The 13,140-nt window shown below is 36.1% G+C and overlaps 1 protein-coding gene across 1 annotated transcript in view; it reads left to right on the top strand.

Annotated features, from left to right (window-relative positions):
- The window catches only part of FNDC3A (fibronectin type III domain containing 3A), a 144,527-nt gene that overhangs the window by 33,669 nt on the left and 97,718 nt on the right, over positions 1-13,140 (top strand). Inside the window, 1 exon segment of the mRNA XM_043578439.1 lies at positions 8,780-8,855. Within this exon segment, the coding sequence (XP_043434374.1) occupies positions 8,780-8,855 (76 nt within the window).

Raw genomic sequence — 13,140 nt, 5'->3', positions numbered from 1 at the left:
TGCAAGCATGCACATTAAAAGTATTAAGGATAAGAAAGATATCCCAAATTCAGAAAGATCTGTAAACTTACATGTCTCTTTCAGAAGAGCATTTGAGACAAATTTGGCAACATGGTAAATCTGGTTGCTTCCAGACACTGATAGATATATATATACTCTCTACTTTTCTGTATGTTTGAAATGAAAGACATTACCTTAGACATTACAGATAGGATAGTTGATAAAGTTTCAAGGGGTGCTTGGGGGGTTCCTGAGTGGCTCAGTTGGTTGAACATTGACTTCAGCTCAGGTCTCATGGTTCATGAGTTGGAGCGACATGTCAGGCTCCATGCTGACAGTACGGAGCCTGTTTGGGATTCTCACTCGCTCTTCTCTCTCTCTGCCCCTCCCTTGCTTGTGCTTTCTCTCTGTCTCAAAATAAATAAATAAAAACTTTTAAAAGTGGGGGAGGGGGCTTGGGTTCCTCAGTCGGTTAAGTGTTGGACTCTTGATTTGGGCTCAGGTCATGATCTCACAGTCGTGGGATTGAGCCCTGCATAGCCTCCACACTGGACTTGGAGCCTGCTTGGGAGAGTCTCTCCCTCTCCTTCTGCCCTTCCCTCACTTGCACTTGCATGTGCTGTCTCTTAAAATAAACATTTTTTTTAAAGAGTCTTAAATGCTGTAAGTTTTGAGTTTGAGATAATAAGCAATAGGTAGTCAAAAAAATTTGCAGAGTACCCTGTACTCTTCTATATTAGCATTATAATTGTTGTAACTGTCTCCTGTATGGATTCATACTTGTATACCCATCTCCACAAACTAACATATACTAGTTGCTCATTTATTATTTGCCAAAAAATGCATTAAATGGGTAGATGGTTGACAGATCTCAGTTGTCTACATGCTGGTATCAAGCATATATTCTTAACTAAGTTTGCAAGTTATTATCCTTCATAGAACTAAAAACTAAACTCATGTTTAGTAATTTGATAATTGTCCTTTTCTTTCCAAAGATTAATCTTTATTTAAACGTTTGTTGAAATATGTTACATCAGCCATTGTATCTATAGATTGACAGGGTCTAGTGAAATGCAAATAAAATTTGATTTAAAGTTTTTATAATCAAATCAGTTTACACTTTGATGTGTAAGTAATTCAGACTTTTTTGTGAGTTGATAGTATATTTAGATGAAATGTATTTCTCAGCTTAATTTCCTAGGAAAGTCAGATAATCAATTCAAATTTAGAAAGTTGAGGTGCCTGCAGTTTGTCAAGGCAAATAAATACAGAAAAGGTAGTTTGAAAAGTCATTTTGGAGCTTGACAAATCTAACAGTATACCATCTGATATGGTAGCCATTAACTACTAATTTAAATTAATTAAAGGTAAATAAGTTGCAGATTCAGGCTATCATTTTCACTAGTTGCATTTTAAAAGTTCAGTAGCACTTATGTACACACACAGACCATATGTATAGGTACATGTAGCAGGGGGCTATATACCAGACAGCATATAGAATATTTCCATCATCACAGAAAGTTTTATCAGCTAGCCTTGGTCTCAAAGCCAGAGGAAAAGATTTAGGAGTTATTTAGAGATGGATAGTAGTTAATTCAGCAAACATTTGTTCAACTTTTGTAGCCTCTAAAACTGTAAAATAAATAGACATCTTATGAAGGGCGAATGTAGTGGAGGTGACACATGTAAACAATATAGTTATGTGCTAAGTGTTATACTGGAGGATATACAAAGTGCTGTGGGCCCTATTACAGGAATAATTTAACTCTGCTTTAGGATGTCAGCATCTTGAAGGAATAAGTAGAATTACCTGAAGAAGAAATTTTTTGTTTACAGACTAAGTCCTCAGGCATGGAGGTTCAACATAGGAAACATTAGTTATCAGAAGTCAAGTCTGAATCAGTAGTCATGCTAGAGAATAGTAAGTCAGTCACAGACCAGTAAATGAGAATGAAGCTATTGACCATGGAACCCTGGAGTGAGAGGAATAGAGTAGGTTGATGACTAGAAAGCTAAAGGATCAGTACAAGAAAATATGGAAAGGCAGAGGCAGGCCGGTCCCAGACCAGTTCAGGAGAAATCTCTTAAACATTGTGTTCTGGGTATATTATCTTTCTTATGTCACAATTGATCAACTTCTTCTAGGCTGGGGGCAGATCCTTAAAGTAACAGGTCTACACTGATAAAAATAATAATACTAAGACTTAAATATATGGTGCTTATAGTAACAATAGCTAACATGTACAAATAGTGTTTACTGTATACCATTCACTGTCTTAAGCCCTTGCCATATGTTAACTCAGTCATCAAAATAACCCTGTGAGTGTTGAGTTAATTTGAAAGCCTTCAGTCATGGATTGGGAAATTACATTGCTCAAGGTATGTTAACTATTATTCAAGGGTACAAGGCCCAAAGGATTTTCCATTTTATTATTACTCACAACCTCATTAAGTTGGCACCCTTGAGCAAGCCTGAAGAAGCAGGTGAATAAAAAAACAGGACAAGGATTAGATGCTACAGAGAATTTTGTTCATGTGCTTTGTGTAATCTGAGGGTTGCTGTTTGTGCTGAATTGTGTTTTTCTTACCCCACCCCGAAATTCATATGTTGAAGTCCTAACCCTCAGTACTGCAGAGTGTGACTGTATTTGGAGATTGGGTCTTTAAAAAGGTAATTAAGCTAAAATGAGGTCTTTAGGGAAGGCCCTAATCCAACAGAATTTTCCTTTTTACCAGTGTCCTGTAAGAGAATATTAGGACAAAGACACATAGAGGGAAGACCATGTGAAAACATAGGAGGAATGTGACCATCTGCAAGTCAAGGAGAGAGCCTTCAGAAGAAACCAACCATGCCAACAACTTGATCTCAAACTTCTAGCCTCCAGAATTATGAGAGAACAAATTTCTGTTTAAGCACCCCCCAGTCTGTGGAACTTTGTTATGGCAGCTAAGCAAACTAAGATGATAGCCAAAATAATACATTTGTAAATATTGAAGAGCATGAATATATGTTTTTGATTTTTGGGTTGATTTTTTGGCTCTGTCTGCTAAAACCTCTGCTGGGTTTCAGAAATAGAAATGTGAGGTACTTTGTTCTTCTCAGACCTGACTTAATGTCAGTCTTAATGTATAATGAAGAATGCAAGTTCCATGTCCTTGTAGAAAGGAGAAAATTAAATTACATCTGCAAGATTGATTCCATCCATAAACATTTTCCTCTTTATTTTTTCAGTGATTATATTTGGTTTTGTAAGTTATTTTTTATGAAAATATAGGTGAACATTTTTAGAAATTAATATAACCTTAAACATTTCATATGAGATATATATTCTTCAAAATAAACAATTTAAACTATTAGAGTTTTATAGAATTAAACTTAAGTACTCCCTAAATTCAGAAGGTTCAATTTTTGTTAACTGCACAGAACAAATGACTTATAACATCTTATAACATCTTGGGAGTTTTTGTTTTTTCCTTTAGAGATTATAGAATATTAGGAGCAACCTCCACACCTTCATGGGGCTTGATCTCATGACCCCGAGATCAAGAGTCACATGCTCTACCTATTGAGCCAGCGAAGCACCCCACCAACCTTAACTGATCCTTTAGGTTTTAAAGTAGTGAAACTTTCTGGAGTAATAAATAATACCATGGTTTTCCAGATGGCCATCTTAGCAGTTTATGACTAATTACATTAGAAAGATTGATTATTTCCCTGGGGTTCAAACTAGGGAGAAAATCCCAGACTCCTCACCCTTTGGAGACAGACCTAAATATCTATACAGTGTTTTGAAAAGTTCCCAGGGTGATTGCAAGTAATCTTCCCTTTCATCTAGTGTACATCTTTTCATCTAATACTCTTTAATCGTGCTGTGAAGCAGGTATAAGATTGATACTTTCTTATTCTCATTTTACATGTAAGAAACTTAGACCAACAGCAGTTAGGTAAAATTGAAACAGATGACAAAGGAGTTCTTTATTATCTTTGAAATGCAAAATAATATTTTCAAAGTTGTATCTAGCAGTGATTAGTAACAGTTGAAAATTAAGATAGTAAGATATAATTTATACATATGGATTGTATTTTTAAAATATTGCTCACTTACTATTGTTTTTCCTTTAGAATATACACAGATGTTATTAAGTAGTGATTATTCCTGACATTTAAATAAAATTTATTTGTGTAGACAAAGCATAAATAAATAAATTTTGGCACTTTTATTCATTAGTTCAGATTCCAGGGTGGTACCTCAGTTCTATATTTTTTATTATAAATGTTCATTTGAATTTGCCTCACTGTAATGTAAATTGAGTAAATGCACTGGGAGTTTACTATATAATAGAACAGTTGGTTGAATGGTTTTGTATAATGAAGAACTTTTTCAGTAATACTAATGATCACCTCTTAGTTTACTTTTTAAAAGTAAATCTGGTTTAAACTAAATGATATCTCAGGTCTCCTTCAGCTTCCAACTTTTCCAAAACTGTATACTCGGTTTGTTTAGAGGTATTCATGTCAGACTTTCCAGTCTCTGGTGTCTATGCCCCTTTGTCCTTTTCTTTCCTTCCTCACTCCAGAGATGTCTTTTCTGCTATTCTGCTTTTTTTTTGAAACTTACTTCCTTCCCCAAGTAAATAATTTTATATTTAAAATTATTTTTTATTTTTTTAAGTTTATTTTTTATTTATTTTGAGAGATAGTGTGAGCGAAGATGGGACAAAGAGAGAGAGAGAGAGAGAATCCCAAGCCAGCTCCGAACTGTCAGTGCACAGCCTGACTCGGGGCTTGATCCCATAAACTGTGAGATCATGACCTGAGCCAAAATCAAGAGTCATCCCCCTTACCCCACTGAGCCACCAGACACCCCAATATTTTTATATTTGATCCCTTAAAATTTCGTCAGTCTTCCATAACTTCTCTAAGCCTTTGTATCTTTTTACTATCAAAGAGTTTAGGGAGCATTAAATTTTTATTATGTTCTTAGAGATTTTTACATGCTTTATTAATGAATATACTCAGCATATTTAGACCTTTAATCAGTGACATTTTCATTATATCTTTTTTGTGTTATGTTTTAATATAACATTTTTGAATAAATATTTCCATGTATCATCATAGCCTATTTGTGAGAATAATTTATAGTATTATCTATAGTCATTGTCAATGCTAATCTGCCCTTTGGGTTAGGTATCTTACCCAAAACATGTTTCAAGCATATGTTTGTTTACTACTTAAGTAACGTAAATATTAGTAGTATTTAATATTTAAGTTTAGAATACACTTAAAATGTTCACTAGTTCTGCATGTCTCTTCAGAATGTGAGAAGTTGAACTGTTGGTGGACATTCAAATAATTGCTTATATCAACTCTTCACCCACTGTTGACTCTGTTAGCTCAAACCAGGCATTAGAAGTTCCCAACATTTGCACTAAAGAATGATAGAGAACTGGCTGGCTGATATATTGTGTCAGGGGAGTCTTGATCATGGCAACAGCTCTGTTATTAGGGATGTAAGAAGTGAAAGAACCTGGGGAAGAAAGAGTGTAGTGAAACTGTCAGGGCTGAACTCTGATTTCATAAAGGGATTAGGGATTGGAAGCCAGCAGTACCTTTGAGATAAGTACGAACCTAAGAGCACAATCATTTGTTTTTGTGAAATTTGAAGATACTGAAGAATTTCATTTTTATAGCCCAATGAAGTACTAATCATTTTATGATACTCTATTTGTAAAATTTGCTAATTTTGCAAATAGAGGCGTCCATGACATACATTACAAAATGATAGATAATTTATCAGGATTCCTCACCTATCACACTTCTGAGAGTTACTTTGTTTATAAGATATCTGTGGTCACTAAATTAGATAATACATGTTAAGAAGCTGTGTCATTATGATTATACAGTTTTGTGGCAATAATTAACCTCAGGTAGAATAACTAGTTTATCGTTCAGAGTTCTTCTCTTCTTTCTCCTTATCACATTGTACTATTGTTTATAATAAGGTTATGACAAATTGTTCTGCATTTATGCAGATGAATATAAAGTGACGTAGGATTCTAGGGTCACTTGGGTGACTCAGTTGGTTATGTGTCTGACTCTTGGTTTCAGCTCAGGTCATGGTCTCACAGTTTGTGAGTTCAAGCCCCGTGTTGGGCTCTGTGCTGGCAGCATGGGGCCTGCTTGGGACCCTCTTTCTTCCTCTCTCTGCCCCTCCGTTGCTCATTCTCTCTCTCTCTCTCTCTCTCAAAATAAATAAACAAACATACCCTAGAATTTGATGGTCAGGGGAGGCCTTTCTGAAGAGATAACATTTGAGATAATGGAGTAATAAGAAGCAGGCCCCCTAAATAAAACCTGTGTACAGAGAGAAGTTCCTAGATTTTATAAAATGCATTTTAAAGCCGTCTACTTGCATAAAATCTCCCAAGGTTCAAGAATCTCCTTAGGGGAAAAAAATCCCTGCCCGGAAAACGTGACTGACTACTTTTTCCTCTTGCTTTTTTTTTTCTCTTGGTTATCCTTCACTCTGATTTCTGTTAAAGCTATTTTCTCATCCTCCAGCATTTCTTTTTATTCTGATTCATTATTTCTCTTCTTATTTTTGTTTCCTTTTTTTTTTTTTTTAACTTTCTTTGAGTTAACTACGCCTTTTCTCACTTATTGACTTGGGTGCTTACTAATTTTCAGTCTGTTCTAAGTATTTAAAGGCCTGTGTTTTTTGATAATACAATTTTGCCTTTATTTCAGGGCTTTAACTTAAAATGTTTTTGTTACATTTCACTGCTGTTGATTTACTATTTTTCATTATGATTTCTTCCCCTAACCCACAAATTATTGAAGCTTTTTAAAATTTGCAAATATATTTTTAAATTTCTAACTTAATTGCAAATAGAGGACATACAATATTAATTCTTTGCAATTTGTGACACTTGATTTATGATGTTCTCTATAGTCTATTCTTGTAATTTTCATTTCAATTCCATATGTGCTTGGAAAGAATATATATTTTCTAATTGTTAGGTGCAATATTCTTTACATGGCCACCAAATCAAGATTATGAATGGTGTTGTTAAGGTCTTCCATATCCTTGATAATTATCATCTACCTGTTCTGTTAATCACTGAGAAAAGTATTAAAATAGACCACCAAAATAGTAGGTTTGGCATTTTCTCTCTAACTTCTTTTAATCTAATTTATTTACTCTTTTTAATAGGCAAACTTAGTCCATTTATATTTATTTTATTAATATATTTGGATTATTTCTAACAATTTATTTTGTTTTCCATTCACCCTACTTTTCTTCCTACCTACTTCCCTTGAAATGAGGGTCTTTCAATCTTTGCCTGAAATATTAACCAAGAAGGTGAAAGATTTCTACACTGAAAACTACAAAACTTTGATGAAAGAAATCGAAGAAGACACAAATAAATGGAAAGGTATCCCATGTTCATGGATTGGAAGAATTAGTATTGTTAAAATGTCCATACTATCTACAGCCATCTTTAGATTCAGGGTAATCCCCATCAAAATTCCAATGGAATTTTTTTTACGGAAGTAGAGAAAACACTGCTAAAATTTGTATGGAACCACAAAAGACCCATGAATATCCGAAACAATCCTGAAAAAGAAGGACAAAGTAGGAGGCATCATACTTCCTGAATTCCATGTGTATTGTAAAGCTATAGTAATTAAAAGTTCTGGCATAAAACAGGACCAAAGGAAGAGAATTGAAAGCCCATAAATAAACCTATGCATGTATGGTCAGCTAACATTTGAAAAGGAAGCCAAGAATACTCAGTGCAGAAAAGACGGTCTCTTCAATAAACGATGCTGGGAAAATTGGAATGTTCACATGTAAAAGAATGAAACTAGACCCATACTGTACACCATTCACAAAAATTAACCGGAAATGGATTAAAGAGGGGAAAACTATATACCAAAATGTTCACTTCAGTGTTGTTTTGTTAATAATGGAAAAATTGAAAGCTACCCAAATTCCTTACATTAAGAAAATGGTTAAGTAGTTTATGGTGTGGTCATTGGAGTGGTTAATAGCATGGAAAAATCTTTTTAAAATATTAAACATTAAAAGATACCAAATTGGAGTTCTTACATATATACATATATATAAATATGTATATACGTATGTATGTATGTTAAGGGGGAAAACTAAGCCTATGCATAGGGAACAAGATTAAGAAATTTATCAAAATGTTAACAGTGTTTATTGTAAGATAGAAGGACTTCAGTTTTTTTTTTCCAGTTTTCTGTTTTTCAAATGTCATAAAATTAGGGTGTATAATCTTTATAATGAAAAAAAAAGGTGAGATTAATTTAACAAATTCCAAAATATAACTTGAGATGTCCTACTAAGTCAAGTATGCTCATCTCAAGCTCTGCTTATCACTTTATACTTTATCTTTTAAAAAATGAAATACTTAGCAACTAATGAACTAAGGATAGATGAGCCAAATATTCTGTGGTTTGACTCCATCTGTGTTTCAGAGTAAAGTTTATTGCCTTTCCAATAAAAGTGTGCCACTGTATTTGTTTATTCCCTTACTTTTGGCTTAAATCTCCAGAAAACTGAAGTAATACTTCAACAAATGTGTAAAATGTGTAATCCCATTTTCCTTCCCAGTGTCATAAGGTTAAATAGCTCACATCTACTGTCCTGGCAAATATGTAATACTGTTTTATATATAATCTTGATTGTTATTATTTGCTCTATTATTTGATTATTTTGTTCTGATTAATACTTCTTTCCCTCATTTAAAGGTTATTCTGGTACAAGTTAACCCAGGGGAAGCATTTACAATAAGAAGAGAAGATGGACAGTTTCAATGCATTACAGGTAAGAATGGTAATTTGTTATCATTTGAGATGACAGAAATTTATAATACATAAAGGTGTATATGTTTATGGTTTCTTCTTTTCTTTCTCACTACCACTACCACACCAGCTCACAAACTCTGAATACCTTATGGTATTGCAGTAGTATCCTAATCAGTCTCTTTTCCCTGGTTTCTTGATTAGTCTTACATTCTCCTTCTCAAAAATCTTCATTGAACCCAGTTCAAGTTCCTTATTAGTCTTTCTAAAAGATTATTTCATGTTTCTAGTGTTGCTTTCCCTTTCCCTTTAATATTGTTTCCCTTTATCTTGCTAAGTTGGCTTATTCATTGTCTTCTTGAACCTGTCTTGTATTTTCTGTACTATTCTTATCTAGAATCCGCCCTTATCTCCACCATCTCTAGCCTATCCAAATCCTACCAATGCTTCAATACCAAGTTCAGATCTTATCTTTAAAAGAATTTTTTTTGTAAAGTCACTAGCCACCCTGCCACACACCACATTTATGACAAACTAAAACGTCTCCAGATATTACCATATGTTCCAGGGGAGGCGTACAGAAGAACCACCACTCTAAAGAGAAGAGCAGTAAAAAGATCACTGACTTTGGCATCAGAGAACCTGGGTTTAAATCCCAACTCTGCTAACTTACTAGCTATATAGAACTTTTGCATGTCATTTAATCTCTATCAGCACATTGCAGTTTATTTGATTTTATAAGGAAGGAAATTCACAAATTATAGTTATAAATTAACTTTTAAAATAGAAGTTACTTGGGGTGCCTGGGTGGCTCAAATGGTTAAGCGTCCAACTCCTGATTTTGGCTCAGGTCATGATCTTATGGTTTGTGAGTTCAAGTACTGCATTCAGGCTCTGTGCTGGCAGTGCAGAGCCTGCTTGAAATTCTCTCTCTCTCTCCATCTGTCTGCTCCTCCCCTGCTTGTGCTCTGTCTCTCAAAATAAAATAAACATTAAAAATAAATAAATAAATAAATAAAAGTTATTTAAAATTCAAAGTCTGGTTATCTAACTGTGTTTAGCAGTTTTTGTATTTTAAGTCACACTATAATGGTAATGAGTATCCTCATTTGCAGATGTGTTTGAAAAGATGTTGTATTATGTATTAGTTAAAATGCTTCCATCATAAACAATATTTATTGAAAACAAGTTGAAGAAATGTACAAATAAACCTAAGACATAGCTCTATTAGAAACTTACATTCTAAGAGTTAGCCAGTATAAAAATAGAATTATTTTTATAAAATCCTAACTGGCAGGTAAAGACTGGCAGGACCCGAATAGCCTATTTAATTTATAATGTGCCTGTAGTATTAATAGTCTTTTTTTTTTAATTTTTTTTAATGTTTATTTATTATTGAGAGACAGAGCATGAACAGGGGAAGGGGGGAGAGAGAGCGAGTGGGAGACACAGAATTGGAAGCAGGCTCCAGGCTCTGAGCTATCAGCACAGAGCCCGACATAGGGCTCAAACTTGCAAACCACAAGATCATGACCTTAGCCTAAGTCAGACACTCAACCAACTGAGCACCCAGGCACCCCAATAGTCTCTTAATAGTAGGAACTGACTACCATGTGAAGATAGTTTTATGCAGAGATAAATTTCTTTGCTTCAGTAGAAAAGCGAGACTCCTCTCTGTATGACAGATCATAAGAGTGGACTCTTTGTTTTAAAATTACTGGGCAGAGTTTTTAAAAACACAGGATAGAAAAAGGGGAACCGTAAAGAAGGTAAAAAGCTTTCCCCTTTTCATGTTTTTGTTTTTCAAAATTAGAAGACAGGATGAATGTGGAAGGACTGATAGTGAATGAGGGCTTGGGGTGAAGTTTTTCTAAAGACCATCATGCTCTCGCTCCAAGCAAGAGAAGACAGGACAAGAAAAGACTAAGGACTACTGGGAGCTCATCTTCTCCTTTTCTTCCCCTTTGCTATCACTAGTTTTTATTATGTAACAGACATCTTCCTGTACTAGTTCTAGAGCTAGGTAAAAGGTAAGAGTAGAATTCAGTGTGGAGGCAACAGATAACAAAGAAGAAAGCCTTAAGGGAGAAAAATCATATGCCAGTGAAGCTCAGAGTAAATTAGGATCCTTGGCTCTAAGGCCATCAGGTTAGGAAAACTTTTCTCTTCACAGTCACTAGACCAATAAAAGAAAACCTCTGTAATGAAACCTAAAAAACTGGGATTATTTCCAGTGTAAATTAATAAACATTTGGCTTAATCCCATTTGTGAGGGTTCCTGATCCCATTTATGGGGGCTCCACTCTCATGAGTTCATCACCTCCCAATGACCCTATTTCCTAATACCGTCACATTGGGGTTAGGATTTCAACATATGAATTTTGGGAGGAATATATTTAGTTTTCAGCAGCACTGCATTGATAGGAGTGGCAGAGATGAGCTGCAGTGCCCAAGTGGGGTGTCAGAGCCTAAATTGGGTGAAGAGTTCATCCATATGAGAACAGCCAAGTGCAGACAGTTAGAGCCCAGAGTGAGGAGAGAATTCACACAGCAAAGTGTCGTGATATAGGGACTCAGAGTCTAAGCAGGCTGATGAGCATATCATCAAGAAGGGGTGGCTTGGTGTGGGATGTAAGAATCTCAGCAGGATAAAGAAGTCATCAATACAGTGAAGCAGTCCAGCATAGGGAATCAGTGCCAGAATAAAGTGAGAGTACCTACAGGTGAAGGCAACCTGATGTAGGGAGTCAGCTGAGAATGAGGAGGTCATCTGTGTGGAAGGGTAGCCTGACATGTGTTGTCAGAGCCCCAGTAGAGTCAGACCATTCACACGATGGAGGTGGTCCTTAGTAGACAAAGCCCAAGTCATGTAAAAAAGACATCCACACAGAGGACGGTGTGGAGGGCCTCCACAGAGGGATGGCCTGGCATGGGGTGTCCCAGCCCCAGCAGGGTAATGAAAGTGTCCATACATTGGAGGTACTTATCAAGAAGAGTCAGAGCCCAAACAGTGTGAGGGCATTCGTGGGATAGGAGGTGACTTGGTTTGAGGTGTCAGAGCCCAAATGAGGTGAGGAAACTGTCTACATGGGAGGTAGAGGGTAGAATCCAGCAAAGAGAATCAGATCCTGGGTGTAGTGAGGAGGGTATCTCTTTGGCATGGCAGGAGATATCAAACCCCAGGAAGCACCCATCCACACATGGGGGACAGCCTAACATAGGAAATGAGAACCTGAGTGAGGTGAGGAGGGCATCCCCATAGAGGAATAGCCTGGTGTATCAGAGCCCAAGCAGAGGAAAGAAGTAGTCCACATGATGGGCTGAGGGGTAGAATGGCCTAGTGTGGGGAATCAGAGCCCAAATATGGTAAAAAGAGAATATACACAAAAGTGGAGTGGGTAGTCCAGCACAGGTTGTTAGAGCTTGTGCATGGTGACATGGAGCCAAGGAGCGAAGGACACCTACATAGAGGGTTGTTAGAGGGTGGGGTGGGCTCAGTGTGGGGCATTAGACCCTGAGTAGGATAAGGCCATACATGCCGGGGGACAGAGTGGAGGGCGGGAGTGGTGGCAGAGATGGAAGATTGATGACACACACAGGGGGACTAATTAAAGAAACAGTTCTGTTAAGAATGATGAGAGACCTGGGTTTCTTACTATCTAAGAAGGAATTTTAGGTGTGGAAAGGGAAGAAACTAGAATGAATCCTGCTGGCAGTTGAATCAGAAAAATCAGACATTCCTGATTCTGGGTCTGGGGCAGAGAAAGTACAAGATGAGAATGGAACATATTGTTACCCCAGAAAGAGGGAAGATTGCAAAATGGATGGAGACATGTCAAAAGGATATAGTGACCGACTTGAAGGATATATATATATATCCATATATATCAGTGGAGAAGCCTGGAAGGCACCATTTTAATCAAGTGATGAAATTGTATGTCTTCAGTAATGGCAGGAATCAAAGTTGTGTGCTACCTGATAATGATACATTAAGAGGAACATGATGTCTCTTCTGTGATATTTGTGCCACAAATGCATAATCTGAATCTAAACACAAGGAAATAATAGGCAAACCCAAATCAAGAGACATTCTGTAAAATAACCCTTAATCTTCACAGGTGAAGACTGTGAAAGTCCAGGAAAGACTGAGGAACTGTTCAGACTGATAGACTGAAGGGACATGCCAACTAAATACAACATGTGAACCTGAACTAGATGCTTTTGCTAGAAAGCACATTATTAGGACAATTGGTGAATCTTGAATGGGATTTGAAAATTAGATGGTTTATTAGTTTCTTAGGGCTGCC

Source organism: Prionailurus bengalensis, chromosome A1 (assembly GCF_016509475.1).
Source record: "Prionailurus bengalensis isolate Pbe53 chromosome A1, Fcat_Pben_1.1_paternal_pri, whole genome shotgun sequence".
Taxonomy (NCBI): Eukaryota; Metazoa; Chordata; class Mammalia; order Carnivora; family Felidae; genus Prionailurus; species Prionailurus bengalensis.
This window is presented reverse-complemented; position numbering and strand designations above follow the sequence as displayed.